The sequence below is a fragment of the Chlorocebus sabaeus genome, chromosome 2 (assembly GCF_047675955.1).
Source record: "Chlorocebus sabaeus isolate Y175 chromosome 2, mChlSab1.0.hap1, whole genome shotgun sequence".
In the NCBI taxonomy this organism is placed as follows: Eukaryota; Metazoa; Chordata; class Mammalia; order Primates; family Cercopithecidae; genus Chlorocebus; species Chlorocebus sabaeus.
Genome location: NC_132905.1, coordinates 68,640,713 through 68,665,643, shown reverse-complemented (window position 1 = coordinate 68,665,643; position 24,931 = coordinate 68,640,713). Strand labels below are relative to the sequence as shown.

At 39.8% G+C, this 24,931-nt stretch overlaps 3 protein-coding genes across 12 annotated transcripts in view; 1 reads left to right on the top strand and 2 right to left on the bottom strand.

Moving 5' to 3' along the window:
* The window catches only part of SON (SON DNA and RNA binding protein), a 33,575-nt gene extending 23,167 nt beyond the window's left edge, over nt 1–10,408 (top strand). The window contains exons 7-13 of one of the 5 annotated variants that reach the window (XR_012090509.1): nt 149–259; nt 1,926–2,042; nt 5,490–5,569; nt 6,253–6,400; nt 8,519–8,590; nt 8,703–8,818; nt 9,347–10,408. Coding sequence is in view for 2 of the 5 variants with exons in the window: in XM_073009621.1 (XP_072865722.1) it covers nt 149–259; nt 1,926–2,042; nt 6,253–6,400; nt 8,519–8,590; nt 8,703–8,818; nt 9,347–9,505 (723 nt within the window). In the remaining 3 variants the exon portion in view is untranslated. Of the gene's footprint in view, nt 1–148; nt 260–1,925; nt 2,043–4,704; nt 4,743–5,489; nt 5,570–6,252; nt 6,401–8,518; nt 8,591–8,702; nt 8,819–9,293 lie in introns of those variants that run through there. The other 4 variants (XR_012090508.1, XM_073009623.1, XM_073009621.1 and 1 more) reach the window with 4 other exon arrangements.
* Nucleotides 1–21,726, bottom strand: part of DONSON (DNA replication fork stabilization factor DONSON) — a 30,791-nt gene extending 9,065 nt beyond the window's left edge. The window contains exons 1-10 of one of the 3 annotated variants that reach the window (XM_007964446.3): nt 21,227–21,723; nt 20,457–20,537; nt 18,886–19,089; nt 17,509–17,687; nt 16,101–16,279; nt 15,091–15,172; nt 14,874–14,978; nt 14,217–14,415; nt 12,234–12,446; nt 11,168–11,313 (exon numbers count right to left, since the gene is read on the bottom strand). In XM_007964446.3, coding sequence (XP_007962637.1) covers nt 11,176–11,313; nt 12,234–12,446; nt 14,217–14,415; nt 14,874–14,978; nt 15,091–15,172; nt 16,101–16,279; nt 17,509–17,687; nt 18,886–19,089; nt 20,457–20,537; nt 21,227–21,541 — 1,695 coding nt within the window. In that variant the 5' untranslated portion in view covers nt 21,542–21,723 and the 3' untranslated portion in view covers nt 11,168–11,175. Of the gene's footprint in view, nt 1–9,962; nt 11,314–12,233; nt 12,447–14,216; nt 14,416–14,873; nt 14,979–15,090; nt 15,173–16,100; nt 16,280–17,508; nt 17,688–18,885; nt 19,090–20,456; nt 20,538–21,226 lie in introns of those variants that run through there. The other 2 variants (XM_037990817.2, XM_007964449.3) reach the window with 2 other exon arrangements.
* Nucleotides 21,727–22,370: 644 nt separating this feature from the next.
* Nucleotides 22,371–24,931, bottom strand: part of CRYZL1 (crystallin zeta like 1) — a 51,636-nt gene continuing 49,075 nt past the window's right edge. For 2 of the 4 annotated variants that reach the window (XM_007964467.3, XM_037990819.2), the window contains 2 exons: nt 24,083–24,128; nt 22,371–22,831 (listed from right to left, as the gene is read on the bottom strand). In XM_007964467.3, the coding sequence (XP_007962658.1) occupies nt 22,732–22,831; nt 24,083–24,128 (146 nt within the window). In that variant the 3' untranslated portion in view covers nt 22,371–22,731. Of the gene's footprint in view, nt 22,832–24,082; nt 24,150–24,931 lie in introns of all 4 variants that reach the window. The other 2 variants (XM_007964478.3, XR_012090518.1) reach the window with 2 other exon arrangements.

Genomic DNA, 24,931 nt, shown 5'->3' with positions numbered 1-24,931 from the left:
TTTTTGAGTCTTCTCCCTATTTTCCAAGATTATTAGTATATAAGACTATTATTTTGTTTTTGACATGTAGCAACTAAAGATATGAGTACTTTTCAGAATTTAGGGGACTATGGTAATTTGAGATAATTATCTGTGTTTTCTTTCGTAGCCTGTGGACATCTCTACAGCAATGAGTGAACGAGCACTTGCTCAGAAAAGACTCAGTGAGAATGCATTTGACCTTGAAGCCATGAGCATGTTAAATAGAGCTCAGGAAAGGGTATGTAGCAGTTTTTTTTTTTAAATTATTATGTACCTTCAGCCAACTCACACCAATGTACCAGTTTTAATGTCTAAATAAGAATTTCGCTAACTAGTTAAGTTGTAACATCATTTACCTTATTTTAAATGCCTTATTTTAAATGAAAGTGATTTGAGGCTTGATCATTTATTCAGTAAATGTTTATTGTTTACTATGTGGCAGGAACTGTTTCTTGAGAGAACAAAATAGAAAAATTTCCCTGTCCTCAAGGAGTTTACAATCTGGTGTATAAAAACAACTAAGTGCCTACAACCCTATGAAATGTGTAGGTAGTAATAGCTGCAATATTTCAGCTGAGAAAACTGAAGTAAAGAGTGGTTAAGGCCAGGCATGGTGGCTGACGCCTGTAATCCCAGCACTTTGGGAGGCTGAGGTGGGGACAAGGAGTCAGGAATTCGAGATCAGCCTGGCCAAGGTGGTGAAACCCCCGTCTCTACTAAAAATACAAAAATTAGCTGGGCATGGTGGCGCACGCCTGTAATCCCAGCTACTCAGGAGGCTGAGGCAGAATTGCTTGAACCCGGGAGGCGGAGATTGCAGTGAGCCAAGATGGCGCCATTGTACTCCAGCCTGAGCAACAGAGTGAGAGACTGTCTTGAAGAAAAAAAAAAAAAAAAAAAGAGTGATTACGTGATACCCATGGTCACACAATTAGTGGGGGAACTGGGATTCAGACCCAAGCAATCTGAATCTGGAGTCTGTGCTTTTAACGATGGACAGCCTCTCCATTTCATTTCCTACTGTTTTATGGTAAATCAGTAAGTACATGTTCAGACAGGAAATACGTTGCTGATATAGCAAGGTCTTTAGTAAATCTAATTTGTGTGAATGACAGCTGATTCTTTATCACAACAAATGTTGGCGACTGAAAAAAAGTGTACTAACTTTTTTAAAAAGTTGTTTTATGGCCGGGCACAGTGGCTCACACCTGTTATCCCAGCACTTTGAAAGGCCGGGGTGGGTGGATCACTTGAGGTAAGGAGTTCAAGACTAGCCTGACCAACATGGAGAAACCCTGTCTCGACTAAAAATACAAAATTAGCCAGGCGTGGTGGCGCATGTCTGTAATCCCAGCTACTTTGGAGGTTGGGCAGGAGAATCGCTTGAACTCGGGAGGAAGAAGTTGCAGTGAGCAGACATTGCACCATTGCACTCTGGCCTGGGCAACAAGAGCGAAGCTCCATCTCAAAAAAAAGTTGTTTTATGTATTCAAGTGGACAGTTTCCTGTATTTAAACTCTTTAAACCTGTGTCATGAATTTAGTCTGTATTTATAATGTCTCAAAGAAAGTAATTAAGAATCCAGGCTGTCATGACATGTACTACAATACATTTGTATGAGATAGGAAGGGAGGGTGGGGACCCATTGCCATATGAGCTCTTATTTGCATTTTTAGTTTATCTGTGTGACAGTTTGAAAAACATTAACAGCTGTATTTTTTAGTTAGAATTCACTAAATGTTGTCAAACTGCTTCTTTAGAAAGTAGGCAAACATTTAATGTTAAATGTGGTTTAAAAGTTAAATATTTAAGTCTGCTTTTCAGCCATTTTTAGCGAATTATTACCAGTGACATTTTAATCAGGTAATTTTATTTAGTTAACTGAGACTACTACTTTTCTTCAGATTGATGCCTGGGCTCAGCTGAACTCTATTCCTGGCCAGTTCACAGGAAGTACAGGAGTACAGGTTTTGACACAAGAACAGTTGGCCAATACTGGTGCCCAAGCCTGGATTAAAAAGGTACACAGTATATGCACATATGAAAGTGTCGAACAAAATTTAAATTTTTTGGAAACTTTATTAAAACTGCATGAAAAGACCAGTGACTCTAACCAAAGTTCCGAGTAAATTTGCTATGTGTATATGCTCCAGGGCGGACATTGAAGACGGACTGGATTCATGAGAAAATGGCAAATGTATAAATGTGGCTCAAGAGCCACTAATTTATAAGGTTATTTTAAAAATCGCTACTGCTGCTTTTGAAGGGGTGATTTAACTATATTTTGAACGCTAACAGCGTATCAGGTGCTGTTCAGAATATTCCACAGTTCCTGCTGGACTACTAACCTAATCATTTCAAAGCAGTGGTTCTCAAATTTTTCTTCATCATGGGATGCTTTATTACAGGTTTATTTTTGGTGGATCACTGCCCCCAAGAGCCCTCTACCACCTTAATTTTCCATTCCTCTATTCCTTTGTCCTTGCACCCCACCCGCTTCATTAGTGCCTGTGCCTTCTTGTAAGATCTCTTGGCCCCTGTTCCTTACTGCTCTTGTGACCTGTGGCCCAGGTCCTTTTGGTTGTCAGCTGCTGGTCACAGCAAGTGGTTGGGAGGCCCTAGTATTAGCTCTGCATGTGGTGATCTTGCCATGGGACTGGAAGGCTGAGGGAGGATGGCTGGAGTGGGATGGGCTGTGGTGAAGGGGATGGGATGGAGATTAATCTGTGGACCACCATTTAGGCCCTAGTGGCCTCTGGTGATCCACAGGCTCAATTTGAGAACCACTAATTTCATGACAAAACAGATATGTAAGACCTAAAATCAAGGGAGAGGATGGACGCCTCGTGCTATGAAGATGTAGGTGCATCTGGTTTCAGATTCTGCAGTGAGACCTGTGAACTCCACCTACGGCTGCCTCATCACTGGGGGAGTCTTAGGTGGCTAAGAAGGGCATTCTGAAGAAACACGTTCTGGTGAAGGGACAAAGATTGGCTGGATGGGTGATGGGAAATTTGTTACAGGAGTACTGGCAGCATAGCAGTGCTGAAACTGGGAGGCCGCGTGGTCTAATGGATTGGGAAGGTTTCTTTATCCTGTTGTACTCCTGACTCCTTGTGTGATCGTGGGCAAGTAACTTTGGAATTTCAAAGTCTCCGAGGTGTCTAGTGGTAATCAGTAATGTGATGGTTACCTATAGAGAGTTGCTATGAGTGCCAGTGAATGAGCTGAATTTCTGAAAAATGAGACATTGGTTGCTTTGGGTATTTTAATCTTGTAACATTTATTTCAATTTTGATAGCTTTATCTTTGTTGATCTTACTAACAAATTAATATGAAACATCATGTATACTCACTATGCCTGCCTTTTTTGGGAAGTAGTTGCACTGATGTGTATAGTGAGTACACAGTTAGATTCATTAAGAAATTACAATTTCTGTAGTTTGCTGAGAGTTGGTGTTAGAATAAAGGTGAAAATATATATAGAAAAATATTTTAAAGATTGGATTAATCTTGGACTTCTGTATTATAGTTAGTATGAAAGTGATTTATATACTATTTGAAAAAATGTCTTATATCTTGGGCAGAACTATAAATGTACATCTATTTCTTTAGTTTTACTTTTTTAATACTATTTAGTCTTGAAGCTAAGTACTCAGCCAATATTTCAGGAAGTTAGAAATAAAGCTTATGGGTGTTAAAACAGGGGCACATAATACAGGCAATGTTCACTACTAGGTAGAAACTTCTGAATGTGCTTCCATTACAAAATTTTGGTCTTTATCTAATGATGTGCTGATCCATAATATTTGTATACTTCTAAATATGTTAATAACTTAAATAACTTTTAAAAAGTGAATCTTTTACTGACTCAGTTGGTTTTCCCCTAAAACCAATTTCTTCTGGTATTTGCAGTCTTGTAGGCAGTTAACAGACTTTGAGTAAATAATTTTAAAATTTTAGTAGCACCTTTAAAAAAGACTTTGACTTCATATTTTATATAAGATATACTTTGGGAAGCAAATCATTTTGATAAACTATGCAATAAAGATACGTTCATCAGACCAAATTTTAAATTATAGTTAAAAGTAGAACTTACAGGAAAAGATTCATTTGTATAGAATTACTGAAGAATATTTGATGCTAGTATCAACTAAAAAAGAAATTTTTTAAAATTAAACATGGACCACAACATGTAGAAGTCATTAGGCAGCTGAAAATTTAACATGTATCATTCTTGTTAAATATCACAAAGATTATCTATTCATTAAATGTGTAATTGTGTTTAGAAAACCTGTCAAACGATCATTTTGGCTCTTCTTTAGTATAGTCCTGCATCCACCTATGTGTTAAAAAACACATGGAATACCAACATCCTCTCTGTGCTTTTTAGTTTGTTGCAGTATATTTTTAGATTTTAAAAAAAGCAAAGTTTTATCAGTATTCTCATTAATCAGTAAAACACTTAAAATAGTTGGTTTAAAAGAACTTTTATTTCTGGAATGGAATGATTTGGATGTGACCTGATAAATAGAGTTTATTATTGTGGTCTCATTAAATTAATCAGCTTTTTCACATTGGGGTAAAGGAACAGATGACGATACTAGGGAATGGAAACAAAATTGGAAACTTGGGTTATCTGGGGATTTATATTGTACTCTGCACAGTTGCCCTTTTTTTTAGGAGTGTTCCCTGGAAAAGAGGGACGGATGAACCTGGAAGTAAGTAAAAGACATTCTAGGTGTGTAGCATCAAGGCAGTTAATATCCAAGCATCAGCTTTCTCTTTATACATCTACACTGCATGGCCTGCACCAAATAAGGAACTGAACCAGGGGTATGTTTTTACCTCCACAGCTGCCTCCTTCCATCAGAGCATCTTGATGAACTTAATGTCTAGTCACACGTCATTGGCATGTTTTCTCCCCAGCATTTAATTACAAAGCTGGGAAACAAAAGATGATAGTTTTACTACTGCATACAAACATGTTTTTTTTTTTTTACATTCAGTATTAACTTATCAATATAGGAGATGTGAATACATACTATTTCCTGAGCTACCAAAGTTTTTTTACTCCGTTGATAAGTTAATGACTTTTGCTCTATGTATATTTATATATATATTTGGTAGAGAACATAAAAACCTAAAATTTAGTAACAAGGGGAAAATAAAGCATGATCTGGAGATACATGTTTCAAATTTTTAAAAAGTGGCCATAAAGATCAACAGTAGAATTTAATACTGTTTGTTATATGTACATGGATGCCCTTTAATAAGAGGCATTGAATATTTCTTAACCTGTAAAAATAAATGTTGATCATGCTAATGTATATACTTGTGCATCTTAGGACATTAAGTGGTTTGCTGCTTTGATGGAAATTATGGTTCAGTGGGTTGGATACAAGAGAGATGATTGTTCACAGAATAACCTGTGAACTTTCACCCCTCTGTATGGAAACTTGTTTCAGGGCCAAATCCTTGTAGCTGTCTTCTTGCCCCGGTCAGTGCCAGCCGTACTATTCACAACATTGCTGCTACCGAGGCCTAGGTATGTAAACATTTAAGGAGTTTTTTAAAAGTCTTTTAACATCAAGCTAGGTTTTAAAAGAATTCAAATTCATTTTGGCATACTTACAGGATATTTTATGTGATTGTTTTCTATTTGTTACTGTGTAAATTTCAGGAGTTTTTTTTTTTTTTTTTTTTGGCTGCTTTAGGGATTTTCTAAAGTAAAATATTTATACTTGCTTTATAGTAGAATGGGGAAGAAAACTTTGGATGACAACAGTATGCTTCTTCAGTGTCTAAACTATTTCTAAGTGATTTTTGGGCTTTATTCATAAACTAGGTACACCTGGGACAATTAATATCATTGATTGTTTTAACATTGCCTTCTTTTTATTTTGCAAGCTAAGAAGAGATACCAGTGAACCTAAATAGTGGACGAAAACAGGAGTGTTCTAATTTTTTTTTTTTTTTGAGGGGGGCACGAGGGCTACTGTTTCAAAACTGCCATTTACTTGTCTTATTTGACTTCTAAAATACTATTACGTTAATGTAAAAATAATCAGAACATACACACTACAGTATGTACATAGAGGAATTTACATTTAATTGCTATAACAGATCTAGACGTAAAATAAGATTCCTCTTTTTAGAAAGTAAACAATGAATCTGTTACCACATTCTAACTGTAAAATGGGGACATTTTACCTTTCTTTCTTTGGATAGGATCAGTTCTTAAGAGCAGCCCCGGTAACTGGAGGAATGGGAGCCGTTTTGATGAGAAAAATGGGCTGGAGAGAAGGAGAAGGATTAGGAAAAAACAAAGAAGGCAATAAGGAACCCATTCTAGTTGATTTTAAGACAGACCGAAAAGGTAATAAGTTCTTTTTTGAAATGTTTATTAACACCTCCTTTAACATTACCTTTAATATATCCTTTTGAACCCAGTGATCCTGAACTGAAGGCATTTCTTGTATATATACAGCTATTTGTCAGAAAAAACATTAACTCCAAGGCTCACAGAAGCAGCTTACTTTTATATAACTATGGATAGAGACACCAGTTTGAACTTTTAAAAGGCACCTTTTGTTATGCTAGTTGCTAAATATGGAAATGTGTATATATCTAATTATATTATTACACCTCCAAATTCAACCAGATTTCATGTTTAGAAAACAGGATTTCCATTTTATTTTCTCTTGACAAAGAACCATCCTTATTTCTAGTTTGGTTTATTTTTTGTTATTTCCTATTACAATGCTGTTTAGTCTAGATTTCATAAACCCTGTTTGCTTTTTTTTTGTTTTTTACAAGCTCAGTAGTTTAGTTGGGTTAGAGTATAGTAGACCAGCTGCTGACAATAATGTTACTTCTTCTGTTGCCTGGTGTTAAGGCATTTTGGAACCATTAGCATTGACTGTATTTTCCTTTTACCTTCAGATACCTGGGCAGGACAGCACTGTGTCTTCCATGTAGCTTGTATGTAGTTGTTAAGTATTTAATCGTTCCCACAGATAATAGCTAATTGGCATCTTTTAAATAACTTCTTCCTTTGGAATAATGTAAATGGAATCACGAGGCTTGCCAGCTCAGTCTGATTTTTTATAGCTTGTTTAAACCTCATTTATAAAAGCTGGCAAATGTAAAACTGGGATTTATTTTCATCTTTGTAATCAAATAGTAAGTTGAAGCTAACTTCAACAGTTAATCTGTGTTAATGAATTTGGAAATGAACTAGCTCTGCACCAAATACTTTGGTGTAAGTATTGTACAATTTCAGGAAGCGTTCTCTTTGGAATTGTGGGACATGGCCTGACTGTAAGCTCTCGGAGAACCACAGATTTCCCAGAATAGGTTTGGAAAAGCTTGTATTAGCACGGAATTATTTAGCAAAGGTTGAAAAATTTCCTGTAATATACAAGATGAGCACCCCACATCTGGAAACCCGAAATGCTCTAAAGCAGAAAACTCTTTGAATACTGATACAATGCTCAAAGGAAATGCTCATTGGTGCATTTTGGATTTGAGCCTCTTCAGATTTGGGATGATCGACCAGTAAATACAATGCCAAATATTTGAAAACCTGGAATCATGCGACACACTTCTGGTCCCAAGCATTTTGGATAAGGAATACTCAACCTGTATATGGAATTGGGAAAGCAGTGTTTGGGTTTAGCAATATAGCTAATCCCCTTTGTAATAAGCCTATGGAGAGGGAGGTTATGTGGAAAGGTTATGTTCATATTTTGAGAACATCTCCCATTTGTTAGGAAGGGAGAGGAGAGTTTGCTAGGAAAAAAGGGACATATTTTATTTGGAGACAACTGCTTGTTTCACCTTTTTGGTAGCTTAAAACCCTAACCTTTTTTGGAAGAGTCTTAACTGAGGCTTTTTTGAGAGAGTAAATCTGCAGAAATCATTTGGCAATAAACTTTTTTTTTTTTTTTTGAGATAGAGTTTTGCTCGTTGCCCAGGCTGTCAGTGGCACGATCTTGACTCACTACAACTTCCGCCTCCTGGGTTCAAGCGATTGGCCTGCCCCAGCCTCCCGAGTAGCTGGGATTACAGGCGCCCGCCACCACGCCCGGCTATTTTTTGTTTCTTTAGTAGAGACGGGGTTTCACCATGTTGGCCAGGCTGGTCTCAAACTCTTGACCTCAGGTGATCCACCCGCCTCGGCCTCCGAAAGTGCTGGGATTACAGGCGTGAGCCACCGTGCCTGGCCATACTTAAATTTTTGTTTTCTGTTTACAGTTGGTATTTATTACAATTTCTCATACCAAAGTCTATGAATATTAAATATAAATTTATATGCTGAAAAACAGTAAAAGAGAAGAAAGAGAAGATTGATAGAGAAATCAAGTGTACTAGGAATCTGTTGATTTTATCTGAAGGCATACATTTTGAGGTTCAGACTCCTACAGAGGAATCTTTGTTTTAAAATGGTGCTTTGAAAGTTATTTAGTGAACAATCTTTTTTTTTTTTTTAAAGGTCTTGTTGCAGTAGGAGAAAGAGCACAAAAGAGGTCTGGGAACTTCTCTGCTGCAATGAAAGATCTGTCAGGTGAGAGCACATTTTTGAATTTCCTCTTACCCTAATCCCACCTTGAATTCATTATTTGTTGCAAAAGTTGGTAGAAATAATTTAAAACTGGATTTTTTTTCCCCCGCTGCAGGCAAACATCCTGTGTCTGCTTTGATGGAAATCTGTAATAAGAGAAGGTGGCAACCACCTGAATTTCTGTTGGTCCATGATAGTGGCCCTGATCATCGCAAACATTTTCTCTTTAGGGTAAATATGAATTTCTGCACTAATTGTATATATTTATTAATGTGATGACTTAGAGGGTGAGGGGTAAACATGACAGGATTAAGGTTCTGTTCATGGGTGGGAGATTTGTATTTGTAGTTAAGTGGTGGGGTTTTTAAACTGAAGGGTGCTTTCATATGACTTGTCAATGTCCTATTTTTTAAAAAATTGGAAAAAAAATGGGCAAAATATAGTATACAATTTGTTATTTTCTAGTTGAATATGGGGAATTAATTTAATACTTTTATCAGTCTTTTTCTCAATTTGGAGACCTGCTTTTAATTTGCAGTCCCTTTTCCCAAATGATTTGCTGCTTCTGGGTTGAGATTATAATTTGACTTACATAGTATGGGTTTTATATTTTTGTAAATTATTTTTCTAGCATTTAGTGAAAAAATACAAAGCTAATAGATATTAAAGTTTGATGCTGTTCTTATTGTATGTTTTTCTTGAATAGGTATTGAGAAATGGAAGCCCTTACCAGCCCAATTGTATGTTTTTCTTGAATAGGTATTGATAAATGGAAGCGCTTACCAGCCCAGCTTTGCCAGCCCTAATAAGAAGCATGCTAAAGCCACAGCAGCTACTGTGGTTCTTCAAGCAATGGGCCTTGTACCAAAGGACCTCATGGCTAATGCCACTTGCTTCAGGAGTGCCTCACGTAGATAGATTGAGGTTTTATAATAATCATTTCAGATAATTTTACTCTGCATCACAATGTATTTCCTCTTTAATGTTGTAAATATTTGGCAATTTAAGACATTGTGTAAAAAGCAATCTGTAAAAACATCTCCAGGCTTTGATTTTTGTACCATGGAAATTGTATTTAACCATACAGGGTTTTGGTATGTTTATATTGTTTACCTTAGTGATGTATTTGTTTAAGTGGCTAACATCCAAATGATTGTTTGAAGGCATCAGAGTAATCTTCAGTGTGGAATGTTAAATAACGCTTTTATACTGTATTTTGTACTATGATGTAACTCCCCTTCCTTATGGCTAGGCTACTGTAACACTTGCCTGTAATCAGTGAAGGGCTGTGCACCTTGTACTATTTCACAATGGGTTCTGCTGGACAGATACTGGGCCAGTGTTATTGAGGTGATCAAGATCTGTTCCACAGGGCTATTGCCACCATCTCCCCTCAAAATTTTGTAGAGGTTCTAAAAAGAAAGTGGTATGTTGTGTGATGATCAGCACTAAGTCCTGCATTCCTGTTAAAGCCACTTGGGTCATAAGAAGGGAGTAAAAATGAAGTCTGACTAGAATTCTACTATTGCAGAGGCCAAGTACATTTAGTATGGCATTGAGTTGTGATATAGTTTTACTTTGATGTGCATTTTGAATTTCAGCTACACCTAGATAGACGTAAAATGATAATTAAAATGCTGTAACCAACTTATCTAATAAAATTGGCAACCAGCCACTATTTTGTTGACTATGAGAAAGTTAATGTTAATTTTTAGGGTCCGATAGAATATTTCATGTGTATTACAGTGGTATTCATATGCTATGTCTCTAAACTTTATTTTCAAAAGCTTAAGGCCCAAATACAAACTTCTCTGGAATAAACGTGGTGTTTTATTTTCTGGATCATAAAGTGAACAAATACTTAGATACTATTATTTCTTTACCCAATGCTTTTGATTTCTAAGCACTTTTATTTTAAAAATGTGAATTATACAATCCCAGCACACACAACACACACACCCACACACACCCACACCCTATAAGCACATTAAATACTACTTTGCCATGACAGCTCAGTGTACTTCACAATTCTTAACACTATTCTATGTGGAATACAAAATGCCTTTTTATCTGAATTAACATGCATTAGAGTTTTAGTATATGTGAAAATAAAGGAATTATAAATCAGTAGGAAAGATATTAAGGTAGAAGCATCACCAATCAGCTAGCTCAGTAGATGTTATCTATATTTATTTTCTACCTTTATGAAACAAGAACCTGCTAACAGTCTTAGGTAAATGGTAAAGTAACATATTTTTGCCCTGATGCCGTTAGTCACAATGCCATGAGGTAACTGCTATGTGATTTCCCATTTGCAAGGAAACATTAATTCAGTTTCTACTCAATATACAATTAGGTTGTAGGGATACAGATAGCTCATTTGAGTTATCTGAGTTTTTCATCTTTGTATCTAAAAATCTAATCTGAAAATAGGAAAAGCAGAAAACACTGATTTGAAACCTTAGAGGCTACTGTAATGAAAGTTATGTTTATAACATGTCAGTATATTCCTTCAACTTCAAGAATCTTGAATTTCCTTGCTAGAAGGCTTTTTTCCTCAAAGATTCCTTTTAGGCTTACTTTGGTGTTCAGGATCTCCAATTATAAATGTAGTCTCTCAGCACCACATTCCGTAAAGATGATTTCCCAAGTAATGGTATTTGACTAAGTTGCTCCAGAGTGTTAGGGTGCAAACCACAGTTAGTAAGCTCCTTATGAACAGCCTCCTGTGGAAATGTGTATACAAGTCAGTAAAAAGCACATCAATCTTTAAACACAAAAGAGTTTCAAATAATTACTATGGAGACTGACAAATGTCTCATTCATGTGATTCATCCTATCAACAGAAGTTGATCCTAAGAATTTTTGTAGTGACAAAATCCCAAAACATTAATGGTTATTTTTATAAGTCTAGCCAACTGAGATGCATGAGATAATTTTAAAGGTCTTAATTATTCTGCCTCTAAAAACCTTAAGTATATTCAAAATTAAAGGCAAATATGGTTAAATAGCCACAGTGAATCATGTTTCCTTAAACTATAAAGGAATCAGGTACTATTGAGTTTTGGATGCAAGAGGAAATGAAAATAAAAGTTGTACCTTTTTGAAATGCGAAGTTCTTCAGTCACTGTTAAAACTGTATTTGGACTGAGGCCGGGCGCCATGGCTCAAGCCTGTAATCCCAACACTTTGGGAGGCCGAGGCAGGTCAATCACCTAAAGTCAGGAGTTCAAGACCAGCCTGGCCAATATGGTAAAACCCTGTCTCTAATAAAGATACAAAATATAGCCGGATATGGTGGCACATGCCTGTAATCCCAGCTACTTGGGAGGCTGAGGCAGAATTGTTTGAACCCAGGAGGCTGAGGTTGCAGCAAGTGGAGATCGCGCAGCTGCACTCCACCTGGGCAACAGCAAGATATCATCTCAAAAAAAAAAAAAAAAAAAAAAAATTGTACTTGGACTGAATTCATGAAAGCTACCTCACAAAAACAACTTATAGACATTATTCTTTCCTCTAGTAATTCATAATTAAGTAACAGTTTAATTACTTGAAACACAAAAGTGACTCAGCATAAATGACTCACTTCCCTCCAGCTAGTTAGAGGAAACAACTAAAACAGTCTGCTCATAGGTGTCTTTCTTACCATATCAAGTACTTTGTCCACTGGCAGGCAGATGTTAAATACAGCAGTTGGCTCGTGTGGATACAGTACTGCAGAGAAAGACCCACTCTGTGAAGATTTGAGCAGCATGGTCAGTGAATGCAGAGAATGAGGCATGATAGGACCTGTAATCTCCAAACTAAACTGGTCTCTGTATCCAGAAAGAGCTTGTGTCTTCACATTTACACTTCGTGCCTTCATGAAAATTTAAAGAAAAGGAAAATTATCTCTCAACCTTTTGTCTAGCCAAAAATATGTTCAATATATTTCCATTTGGGGTTTCCTCTCTTTAACAATTATGGAACAAAACTATTTCCCAAGACATCAAAACAATGTTATGTGAGTACAAATACTTGGTAAATTTTCAGCATCCTCTCCATATTATGAGATTTTCAGGTGATGTATATTCCAGAGAATACCACTTTTTCATATGGTATTTTGTCTGATTTAGTAATACACTGTCAATGCAGACTATTGGAAAAACAAAAATTTAAAGTCCATTCAATTTTATTACTAATAAAATTGTATGTATTTTGTATTTACATATATAATTTATTATGATTATAATCCCAGCACTTTGGGAGGCCAAGGTGGGAAGATCACTTGAGGTCAGGAGTTCAAGACCAGCCTGGCCAACATGGTGAAACCTTGTCTCTATTAAAAATACAAAAAAATTAGCCAGGGATGGATGGTGGTGTGAGCCTATGGTCCCAGCTACTTGGGAAGCTGAGGCAGAAGAATCGCTTGAGCCCGGTAGGCAGAGTTTGCAGTAAGCCAAGATCAAGCCACTGCCCTCCAGCCTGGGTGACAGCAAGACTGTCTCTAAATGAATGAGTGAATGAATGAATGAATGAATGCAGGGCGGCCAGGTGCAGCAGCTCATGCCTGTAATCCCAGTACTTTGGGAGGCCAAGGGCAGATCATGAGGTCAGGAGTTCAAGACCAGCCTGACCAATATGGTGAAAACCCGTCTCTACTAAAAATGCAAAAGAAAAACAAATTAGCCAGGCGTGGTGGTGCACACCTGTAATCACAGCTACTCAGGAGGCTGAGGCAGGAGAATTGCTTGAACCCAGGAGGCGGAGGTTGCAGTGAGCCGAGATCACATCACTGCACTCCAGCTTGGGTGACAGAGATTCCATCTCAAAAAAAAAAAAAAAATAGGGCATGGCAGTGCACACCTGTGGTACCAGATACTCGAGAGGCTGAGGCAGGAATTTCACTTGAGCCCACATGGTTGAGGTTGCAGTGAGCTGTGCCACTGCACTACAGCAAGACCCTGTCTCCCCAACCAAAAAAAGATAATACATGTTCATATAATTTAAAAAGAGGCCAGAAGTTCAAGACCAGCCTGGCCAATATGGTGAAACTCCGTCTATACTAAAAATACAAAAATTAGCTGGGTGTGGTGGCTCCCACCTGTAATCCCAGCTACTCAGGTGGCTGAGGCAGGAGAATCGCTTGAACCTAGGAGTCAGAGGTTGCAGTAAGCTGAGATCGCACCACTGCACTCCAGCAGGTGACAGAGTGAGACACCCTCTTAAAACAAACAAACAAGAAAAAACAAAACAAAAAAAATAGCTAGGGTTGGTAGTGTGTGCTTGTAATCCCAGCCACTCAAGAGGCTGAGGCACGGCACAAGAATCACTTGAACCCGGGAGGCAGGGGTTGTACTGAGTTGAGATCACGCCACTGCACTCCATCCAGCCTGAGCAGCAGCGCAAGACTCCGTCTCAAAAAGAAAATAAAAAGGATTTCATATAATTTACATATTTCCACATAATTTCTTTGATGTAACTGTCTTATATAATTTTTTTTTTTAATGGGAGGAAAGCAAAAGGAAAATATGTACCAAGTAAAAATGCTACAAGGTTTTTTTTTTTGTTTTTTTAAATCAAGAATTTATCCTATCAAACAAAGTAAAGTACTTTGTATTAACAGCTAGGTTATGGAGATTTTTATTACCTTAAGTATTTGCATTGTGGCACCTCGGAAAGCAACAGGGGACAAGAGGGTTGGAGGAAGTCCTGCCTGTGGACCTGAGGTAGCAACTAAACTCTTACAGTTAATCAAAAAATTGAGCAATGTAAAGGTGTTCATTCCTTTTACCAACACAACAGACTCAGGTCTGTGATCCATCTGTACTTCATGTTTCTCTTTACGACTGAAGATGACAATCAAGGAAATTGCAAAAGCAAATCTCACCTAATATGTAAAGCAGTTATCTTGATTCTGAATCACCCAAGACTCCTTTTCTCCACAAAGAAATGGAAATCCTCTTGCTACCTCTCTTTACCATAAGGTAAATCATAAGGCATATGTTTCAATCAAAATGTTAACAATCTGAGTTTGCTACAAACTGACACCTGAACCTAATTTCTTCTCTAGTCAAAACACACCTATTCTCCCACAAAGAATCACAACTGAACGTTTTGATTAAAAAAGGTTTAACAGTTCACCATTTATTACTTAGGGGCTTATTTAATATTACAATGGACAATTAGTTTTAATATGATCTGAAGATAATTCAAGATTATAGTCATATAAAACTGCCAATGTTAAACTTCTCACTAACGTCATTCAATGAAAATTAATTCTAATTAACAGCAACTGAAAGGATACAGCTTGATAGAAAGTATGTCTGGCTTTTTAATTTTATCTTGCACACCCATCTCTTCCAGCCAGGAAAAACTTTCCTCTTCGTCGTCATCACTGATGGCTTGCTCCCTAGGAAATTGCTACAGTTAGAGTCCCTATTTCTCAAAGCTGCTCTTGTACAAATCTATTTCATGAGTCCGTAAGTCAGTGGATGACATAAAAAGTTATTTTAATCACATACTCCCCATATCCCAAGCTTGTTCCAGATGCTGTCTCCTTCTTATAGCCACTTTCTTTTATTAAAGGCAGAGAAAATTCAATACCTACATGAGGAAAAAAAATGTAACTGAGTTTTCATGTAAAGTATTTAACAGGCAAGCTGTACTTTTAGAGTGTAAAAAATTTGAAATGTTGGTTTTTATAAATGATCTATTAAGGCAGTAGAGTTTTCAAGCTTTCTTCACAAACCTACATACATGCATAAAACATATCTCCTTGAAAGAGGTTCCGGAGACAACACATACATGTGACACTCTTTCGTCAGTTACACTGTATCACAGTTCACTTTTTGAAAAAGCACTGATTGGGCCCATTAGACAGATTTTATGACCCACTAATGGGTTTCCTCAGTTTGAAAATTATGTTATTAAAGGGGTAACTGGTACTACACAAGAATTTGTAGAAGAGTATATTCAGATGGTGACTATCTGGCCCAATATGTGTTTTATTTTAGAGATCAGAGAAGGGAACACTATGTGGAAGGAACAGTTTAAACCAGGGGTCCCTAACCCGTGGGCTGTGGACTGGTACCGACTATGGCCTGTTAGAAACCGGGCCGCACAGCAGGAGGTGAGCGACTGGTGAGTGAACATTACTGCCTGAGCTCCACCTCCCTGTCACATCAGTGGTCGCATTAGATTCTCATAGGGGCACGAATCCTATTGTGAACTCCTCATGTGAGGCATCTAGGTTGTGCCCTCCTTATAAGAATGATGATCTGATGTGTAACAGCTTCATCCCGAAACCATCCTCCCCACCGTCCTTGAAACTGATCCCTAGTGCCAAAAACTTTGGGGACTGCTGGATTAAATAATTGTGGGGGAGGAAAAAAAAAAACCTAGAAATAAAGAAATAATATATTTCTTAATGTTGCTAATTAACTGGTAAAAGGTATTTTAAATTCAAATACTTTTAGGCTAAAACAAGTTTACTATATAGTATAGTATTCTCACTTTAAACCTAAACTTTTACCTTCATTTCTCATAGCTTCTCTTAAACCTCGAGTTGTAGGAGATATGAGAGCTGTGATTAAGTCACTTCCAGCTAATCCTGCTGCTCGGAACAGGACAGTAAACTGATAGGTACAAACGTAGAAATAGGGGCAAAGTTTTGTCTTCAGCAAATTATATAGAGAAGTAAAGCTCACGGACCTATAAGTAAAAACATTTTCTTTAGGTATTATTAAACATTTAATGCAATGTTTATAATTCTGTATAATTCAGTTTGATACCTGGTTTAAAACACAGCACAAATATTTTAGATAATGGTTTGAATTTTTGTGGTTATGTATGACTTAGCTTTAAAGGACTGAAATTGGTTATGAGGACTCGCTGATGACTTCTCAATACTTTAACAGTGTATACCACTTAAACACTTACTTTGTCTTTAAACAAAACTTAATTAAGAATTGCTTGCTGGCCGGGCGCGGTGGCTCAAGCCTGTAATCCCAGCACTTTGGGAGGCCGAGACGGGCGGATCACGAGGTCAGGAGATCGAGACCATCCTGGCTAACACGGTGAAACCCCGTCTCTACTAAAAACACAAAAAACTAGCCGGGCGAGGTGGCGGGCGCCTGTAGTCCCCGCTACTCGGGAGGCTGAGGCAGGAGAATGGCGTAAACCCGGGAGGCGGAGCTTGCAGTGAGCTGAGATCCGGCCACTGCACTCCAGCCCGGGCGACAGAGCAAGACTCTGTCTCAAAAAAAAAAAAAAAAAAAAAGAATTGCTTGCTGACTTTCTCTGAGCTGCTGATAAAAAAAGAAGTAGAGACTGACAAGAAGTAGCATTAAGGAATTAGGGGTGTGTGTGTATTTTTTTTTTTTTTTTTTTTGAGACAGAGTTTCGCTCTGTCACCCAGGCTGGCAGTGGGGCGATCTGGAGTGCAGTGGCGTGATCTCAGCTCACTGCAAGCTCCGCTTCCCGGGTTCACGCCATTCTCCTGCCTCAGCCTCCTGAGTAGCTGGGACTACAGGCACCTGCCACCATGCCCGGCTAATTTTTTTTGTATTTTTAGTAGAGACGGGGTTTCACCGTGTTAGCCAGGATGGTCTCAATCTCCTGACCTCATGATCTGCCTGCCTCGGCCTCCTAAAGTGTTGGGATTACAGGCGTGAGCCACCGCGCCCGGCCTGTCGGTCTGTATATATTTAACCAACACTTACATATATTCTACCACAACTGGGTAAAGAATGAATAACAGCTAAAAAACAACAACAAAAAAGTAAACAGTTTACGTGTTGGTTATTAACAGGTTCAGATAAAATTCACAAGGATCTAGATACCCTTCTGCCATTAACGTATCCAGTCACAAATATGATAGAGAATACTGCTAAAATAAAAATTCACTATTGAATTACACAAATTTTTCTTACTAATCTTACCAGTCACTCATTAAAACATGCTGCAGGGTTGCATCATTTGACCAAGGACTTGTCTTTCCAGCCATTTTTCTATCAGCTCCAATACGAGGGAACAGTGGTAGCCAAGACAAAGCAGGGTGGAGCCAATAGATAAGGCTCTGCTGGAAGGCACAACGGAGCTCAGTGGAGAGTTTGGGATCCTAAATCCAAAGGTGACAGTGGAGAGTTTTTGCCCATTGAGAAATACAGAATTTTTCTGAAGATAATATATACCAAACACTTAGGTCTAAGAATCTTTACTGCTTTCTATAGGAAAGCATTTATAACTGTTATAGGAATGAAAACACAATTTATCCTTATTTGGGCCAGATATAATGTTAAACCACAGTATCAGAACATTTAAACATAGATGGGAACATCTGCCTGTTTCTACCATTCTTAAGGACAATTCACTACCTTTTTTATCATGAGGAATGGGGTGGACATGTGCGTATAGGTAACACTATGTCCAGCCCTCTCTCCAAAATGCTGTTTTAAAAGTAGCCAGTAAACACTGATATGGCAAATCACAAATCATCCTAATCTATTTATTGAAATGATGTATAATATACCAAGACCTCTTTCAGGGTAATCCTTTTTTAACCTAGTTTGAGACTTCAAAAAAATTTTTTTAAGATACAGTCTCACTCTGTCACTGTGGCTAGAGTACAGTGGCGCAATCACAGCTCACTGCAGCCCTGACCTCCTGGGCTTAAACAATCCTCCCATCTCAGCCTCCCAAGTCGCTGGGACTACAGGCACCCACCACCATGCTCAGCCATTTTCTTTTTTTGTAGAGACGGGGTCTCACTACATTGCTCAGGCTGGTCTCAAGCAATCCTCCCACCTCAGCCTCCCAAAGTGCTGAGATTACGGGCATGGGCTATTGTGCCCAGCCTCCCAGTTTTGAGTTGACGCTTTAAAACAATCAAAATGTATTTCGCTAAAACTATTCTAGAACTCACAAACTCCCCAAAATTTATAAAATTTTCCTTATACAGGTAAGAAAATCAGTAAATCCATCAACCCTTGCAATCCCACTCAATTGCTTTTCACTTCTATTTTCTTTCTCAAAAAGCCTTAGAGAAAAATAATTTAACAATTCTTGCCTGCAACACTGATTAATTTGCAGTACAAGTCTCTAAATTTATGAGCAATTACTCAATCTGACTTTAAAAAAAAAAAAGTATGAAAGCACCATAAGCACCATTTGGGAAAGACAAAATTTCCTAAGTCTTTGTATCTTTAAATTTCTAAAGAAAAACTTAATGGAAGGCAGTATCTCTGCTATTTTGCAAAGGAGATCATTTCACACTTAATTTGTTACTTTAACACATAACTATTTTATTTCAGAGTTACCTGTATACTTTTAGGCAGAGTAACTTCTGTTGCCCTACAATGCTGGACAAGACCTTGAGCTTCTTCCTGTGCTTTCAAATGATCTGCCCAGGTAAAGGGTTGAGAAGAGGTGAAAAGGAGTCGGGTTTTAATACTCCAGTCCACAGGTAACTCAGTATTTTCTGAGGATGGAATATCAGACTCGGAGAACGATACATGTGAAGTCTTTAGAAAACAAAGAATGCAAAAAATTAGTCGAGTATTAAGAAAAAACCTTCAACCTAAAGATTTTATCAGCTAACATACTCATGATCACTGAAAAGTAAAAATCATATAAACTGTATAATAAATAACACGAAAAATATATTACACACTGTAAAAAAAGTCTGAAAGGAGTCACACTAAACTTTTAACCGTGGTTATCTGTGGGAAGAGGGAATTTGTTGTTGTTGGGGGTAGGGGTTGTGGACAGGCAGATTTCACTTTTTAGTTTTTACAGTTCTTCATGGTAGTATAGATGTTTGTATTGAAGTAGAAATATTCCAAGTGTTTAAACATTTTGGATCTTTTAAGCCTCTGAAACTCTGCATCCAGGGCTAACAAAGCCCATATTTAAGAAACATTTTCTGACTTCATATATTTCCCCTCAATCTGTCTGCTGTCCTTTCAGTTCAACATTCTCCACGATACAATAATTTTTTTTTTTTTTTTTAAATTGAGACAGAGTCTCCCTCTGTCACCTAGGCTGGAGTGAAGTGGTGTGATCTCGGCTCAGTGCCAACCTCTACCGCCTGGGTTCAACCGACTATCATGCCTCGGCCTCCCCAGTAGCTGGGACTACAGGCATGCGCCACCAAGCCTGGCTAGTTTTTTTGTATTTTTAGTCGAGGCGGGGTTTCGCCATGTTGGCCAGGCTGTTCTCAAACTCCTGACCTCAGGTGATTCGCCTGCCTCAGTCTCTCAAAGAGTTGGGATTACAGGCATGAACCACCATGCCCGGCCAAGGATTCTTTTATATCACAAAAAAATATCAGAGAAGGGGGAACTATCTTTGATAGACCATAACAAGGTCACTTATTTACAAGAGAAACTGGGTCTTGGAGAACTCTTCTAGCCTGTTCCCATTAGGACAAACCGCATTTATCAAACTACACAGCACAACAGTAGCGGTTGGGGAATGGAAACGTGTGTATGTTAGCGCAGGGGAGCAACGAGGTTCAGTGCTATGCAACAACCTGTGGAGGTGGGCCAGGAGAGCTGGCTCTGAGTGATGAGCTGGAGAAGTCAACTGCCCAAAGAGGAGTATTAAAAACTGTTAGAGGGTAAAAGAAAACCCCCATGTCTATTAGGCCTATTTTAGCACTGGCTATCTTTACAGTCATCATTACTGTATCAAACCAACTCCTTTACCTTGGCTGATGTCGTATTTTCACCCCTGGTATTTTCACCCCTGATCAAGCCTCTGTAAAACTACTTTCCAAGCAAAATGCTTCTGAGAAGTATAAATGTAGTTTTAAAAATTGGCTCAAATCCTAGCTAGGAAAAAAAAGTTTATACAAATACACATTCTAATGATATTTAAAAAGTATTACCTGGGGTAATTCAGTAACAGTTGTTCTTTCAGGGAACTTCTCTTCCCATAGCAAATCATTTTCTTGATTAGAATCTAAAAACTGAGGTTAAAAATATTGTCCTTTAAATTTTAAAGGATGCTGAAGTTTGTGTTAAATATGTACAGAGCCTCACCTGGCATACACGCTTCTCAATAAATCCAAGTGCACCCAAATTCAGACACACCCCATCCAATCTATGAGTTTCAACACTTCAGTTTTGTGCCTGAACTTTAGTACCAAAATTGAGGGGAACAAGGACCGGTGTTTCCAACAGAAAGATCCAAAAGGCTTTGGATAGGACAAATGCTAGGGAATTCTGACCCCACGAATCCTCACCAATCCCCCATCCCCACAATAATTTGGAGTGCGTGAGAGAAGGGAGGCCCTGAATCACGAGGGAAGCGGGGTTTGTCACCTGCCCCATCGAACAGCGTCCTTGCAAGACGGGGGTCTCAGGGTTTTTCCAGCTCTCTTCTAAGTCACCTTTAAGTCCTCCAAGGGGCCCCTCACTTTCCTCGGGAACGCGTCCCGTGAGTACAGCCCGCAGCGGGACAGCCGGAGGCGCGTTCTTCCCGCAAATCCGGCCTTGCCAGAGCCGCGGCTCCCAGCGCGGGGCACCCTAAAGCCACGGGCGGCCGAAGTCTTCGCGCCCATTTCCTTGCCTCCAACGCGAGGACTTTCCACCCCCGATTCACAGCTGGCTCAACCCATGACAGAGCCCGTTGGCGGCTAGGCTACAAGATACTCACCGGGCCCGGCGCCTCCGGCTGCTCGCGGGCCGGCCCGTCGGGGGGCTCCGCGGCGACCCGCGGTCGGTTGTCTAGGCGGGCGAAAGGGTTCCTCCGGGCAGCGGCTGGGCCGCCGCCACCGCCTCTGCCCCCCGCGGCAGGGAAAGGGCGAAGGTGCAGTCCCGCCGCCAGGGCGGCTCGGCGGGCCGCCGGCTCCGGCAGCTCACGGGGCGGGGAGGCGGCAGCTCCACGGCTCCGGGCCCTTTTCCGTCGGAGCCGCACTACCTCGGGCGGCTTTCGGAAGCTGGGTGAGTAGCAGGGAACCGACAGGGCCATGACGCGCGGCGGCTGAGGACGGCCGGCCGGCCGCCCCGCAGAGCCTTCCCGCGTTCGCCGGGCCCGCCCCCGACGTGGCGCCGCGCCTGGCTCCAGTCCCCGACGCGGCTCCGCCCCGGCCCGCCCCCGCCGGTTCCTAGCGGAGCATGCGCAGCGGGCAGCCCGCGAGACCCAGCCCACGGCCGCGATCCCCGGAGGCCGTCAACACCCACTGTCCTAGCGGTGAGCCTGTCCTGGCGCTTCTGCCGGGTCCTCGACAGGAGTCCAATCGCCAGGTTCAGCGACGCTTCTGGAAAGCGTGCGATCCAGGGCGCTGATGTGCACTACCCCGTGGGGCACCGAAATAGCTGAACGCTATTTAAGCCCGCAGCAGGGATGTGATCAGCCCAGGGTTTGGCGCCTGGATGAAAAGGAAACAAACTTGAGCTGCGGCCATGGGCTGCTGCTTCCACAAACTTAAGAGAGGGCAGTGGCTGCTGCTCTCAATAGGCGAGGAGAGGGGACTAGGCCACCTTCCTCAACCCCCAAATAGAGAACTCAGATAAGACGTCAGCACGCTTCCTATGCCAGCGCAGCCTCCCAACAACCTCCCTTCACCGTTCCCAGTGCCTGGTCATCTCAGCCTTCCAGGCAGCGGCCACTGGCAAGTTAATGAGATCCTCTTCTTTGATCCTGGGGAAAGCCGGAGTGAATGAATAGTTGAAAACACAAAATTTAAGTGCCTATGGGCTAGGTCCTTTAAGACTTCAAAATATACTCAAAAGCTTAAATGATGACAGCAAAGACTTAAGGAAGGTGTTGAGAACGGAGTTGACAGAAAATTAATACGTTACTTTGATAGCAAAGGCCTGCAACAGCTTTATCAATAGAGTAGTGTGGCTTTTGCTGAAAGCAGCAGTTTTCTTCATGGAAGGAATTTTATAGCAGGGGCAAAATATATAGAAACAATGAAAAGGCTTTTAGAAAATTCCCTTAAGATGTTAATTATAGAATTATCTTGATCATTTGCACAAGAATTTTTCAAACACTTTTCAAATGTGTCAACTGAGCATCTTGTCTTAGCAGGGAAACGTGCTTAAAAATGCAACTTGCTTTTCTCTTCCTTGGTTTTTCTCAACAATTTCCAAATAAAATTTTGGCTTCAAATACTGGAATACGTTCATCCGATTGAGGTCTGAGAAAGAAGAAAATTAAAATTGAACAACTTGCTTTTTTCTTCCTTGATTTTTCTGAACAGCTTCCATGGAAACTTTTGCCTCATACAGTGGAATGGGTTCATCCAACTGAGGTCTGAGAAGGAATGAAATTAGAAATGTCAGGTCAAGTTAAAGTAGAACAAATGGGGTGGTATATGACAAATGCTAGTGCTCAAATCTATTACTTTATTAATTTTTTGAGAGAGACTCTGGCTCTGTTGCCCAGGCTGGAGTGCAGTGGCACGATCTCAGCTCACTGCAACCTCTGCCTCCCAGGTTCAAGCGATTCTCATACTTCAGCCTCCTGAGTAGCTGGGATTACAGGTATGCACCATCAAGCCTGGCTAATTTTTGTATTTTTAGTAGAGATGGGTTTCACCATGTTGGCCATGGGTTTCACCATGTTGGCCAGGCTGGTCTTGAACTCCTGGCCTCAAGTGATCCGCCTACCTCAGCCTCCCAAAGTGCTGGGATTACAGGCATGAGCCACTGCACCCGGCCTCAAATCTATTACTTTAAGTAATTCAAACAAATTTGTCCATTAGTGTTTCCAATGTTAAAAGTGGTTAAGTTTTGAAGGAAAAAAAATTATCTTCTTTATTTACTACCTCTTTTTTTTTGAGACGGAGTTTCTCTCGTTGCCCAGGCTGGAGTGCAAAGGTGAGATCTTGGCTCACTGCAACCTCCACCTCCCAGGTTCAAGCGATTCTCCTGTCCCAGCCTCCCCAGTAGCTGGAATTATGGGTGCTTGCCACCAGGCTCCGCTAATTTTTATATTTTTAGTAGAGACAGGGTTTTGCCATGTTGGCCAGGCTGGTCTCGAACTCCTGACCTCAGGTGATCCACCTGCTTCAGCCTCCCAAAGTGCTGAGATTACAGGGGTGAGCCACTGCACCCGGCCTACTCCTTCTTTTATAAGTGATAAACATTCAACTTTAAACAAATATACCATGGTTTTCTTTCCTTCAAGCTATTGGTTATTTCAAGTTGCTTTGGGAGGGGTGATGAGGAAAAGCAAAGGGTGAGGTACACTATATAATGGAGTGAGGAAAACTCAGAAGCCACTTCTATTTCTGGGAGTACCTACTGGTGTGCCACCAGATACACTTTGATAAATATTAAAGAGCAGCTATTTATCTAAATGAAATATAAGGTCAGTGCAAAAGTAATTACAGTTTCTGCCACTACTTTCAACGGCAAAAACCACAATTATGTTTGCACCAACCTAATAATAAAATATGGAGGCAACAGGCACATGGCGAGAGCTAAAACAAAAGTGGGACTGCCTGCCTTAGCTCCTTGAAAATAGAAAAACAACAACAATGATTTGGTTACTTTAGCGTACCTGAAAACACCAGTTGATAACTTCTCCATCACATCCTTTAAGATACGTAGCTGGAAGGATTGTTAAGGTGGCAATGTAAAGGAGAATTAAATAAAACCATTCAATAAACAGAGGATGCCAGGCAGATCACTTTCTCTTGTTTCAAGTTTTGTACTCTCAGAGATTCAACATGTTAAGTTAGAGAAATTCTGGAGGACGTCAAGTTTAGCTCTACAGCAGGGAAGTGATTTGAGAGTTGGTGGTGTAACAGAACCTAAATTTCCAAGAACAAGTGACAAGAGCAGCAACTCAAGCCTGGTGCTGATCCTAAGTGCTCACCACTATTATCTCAATGGATGGGAATGAAATAGTGTCTAGTTTTCATTTTTATATTACATATGGTATTTTAAGTTAAAAACAATTTTAGCACTTACATATCTTACTTTAGATGTACATTTGTTGACCAGGCTGTTTGGTAATAGGCTCAAAATTTGTTTGCAGAAGCCAGTAAACTTTGTGTGTGTATGATATACAGTCATTCCTCAGCATCCATGAAGGATTGGTTCCAGGACCCCCATGAAGACCAAAATCTCCAGATACTCAAGTCCTTTACAGAAAATAGCGCAGCAGGTTGGGAAACAAGGCTCTCTATAAAAAATTAAAAAATTAGCCAGGCATGGTGGCATGTGCCTATTGCCCCAGCTACTGGGGAGGCTGAGGCAGGAGGATCCCTTGAGCACATGGGTTTGAGGTTACAGTGAGCTGGAATGAGCACTGCACTCCAGCCAGGGCAACAAGCAAGACCCTGTCTCAAAAAAAAAAAAAAAAAAAAAAAAAAAGGCATATTTGCGTATAACCGAGGCACAGCTG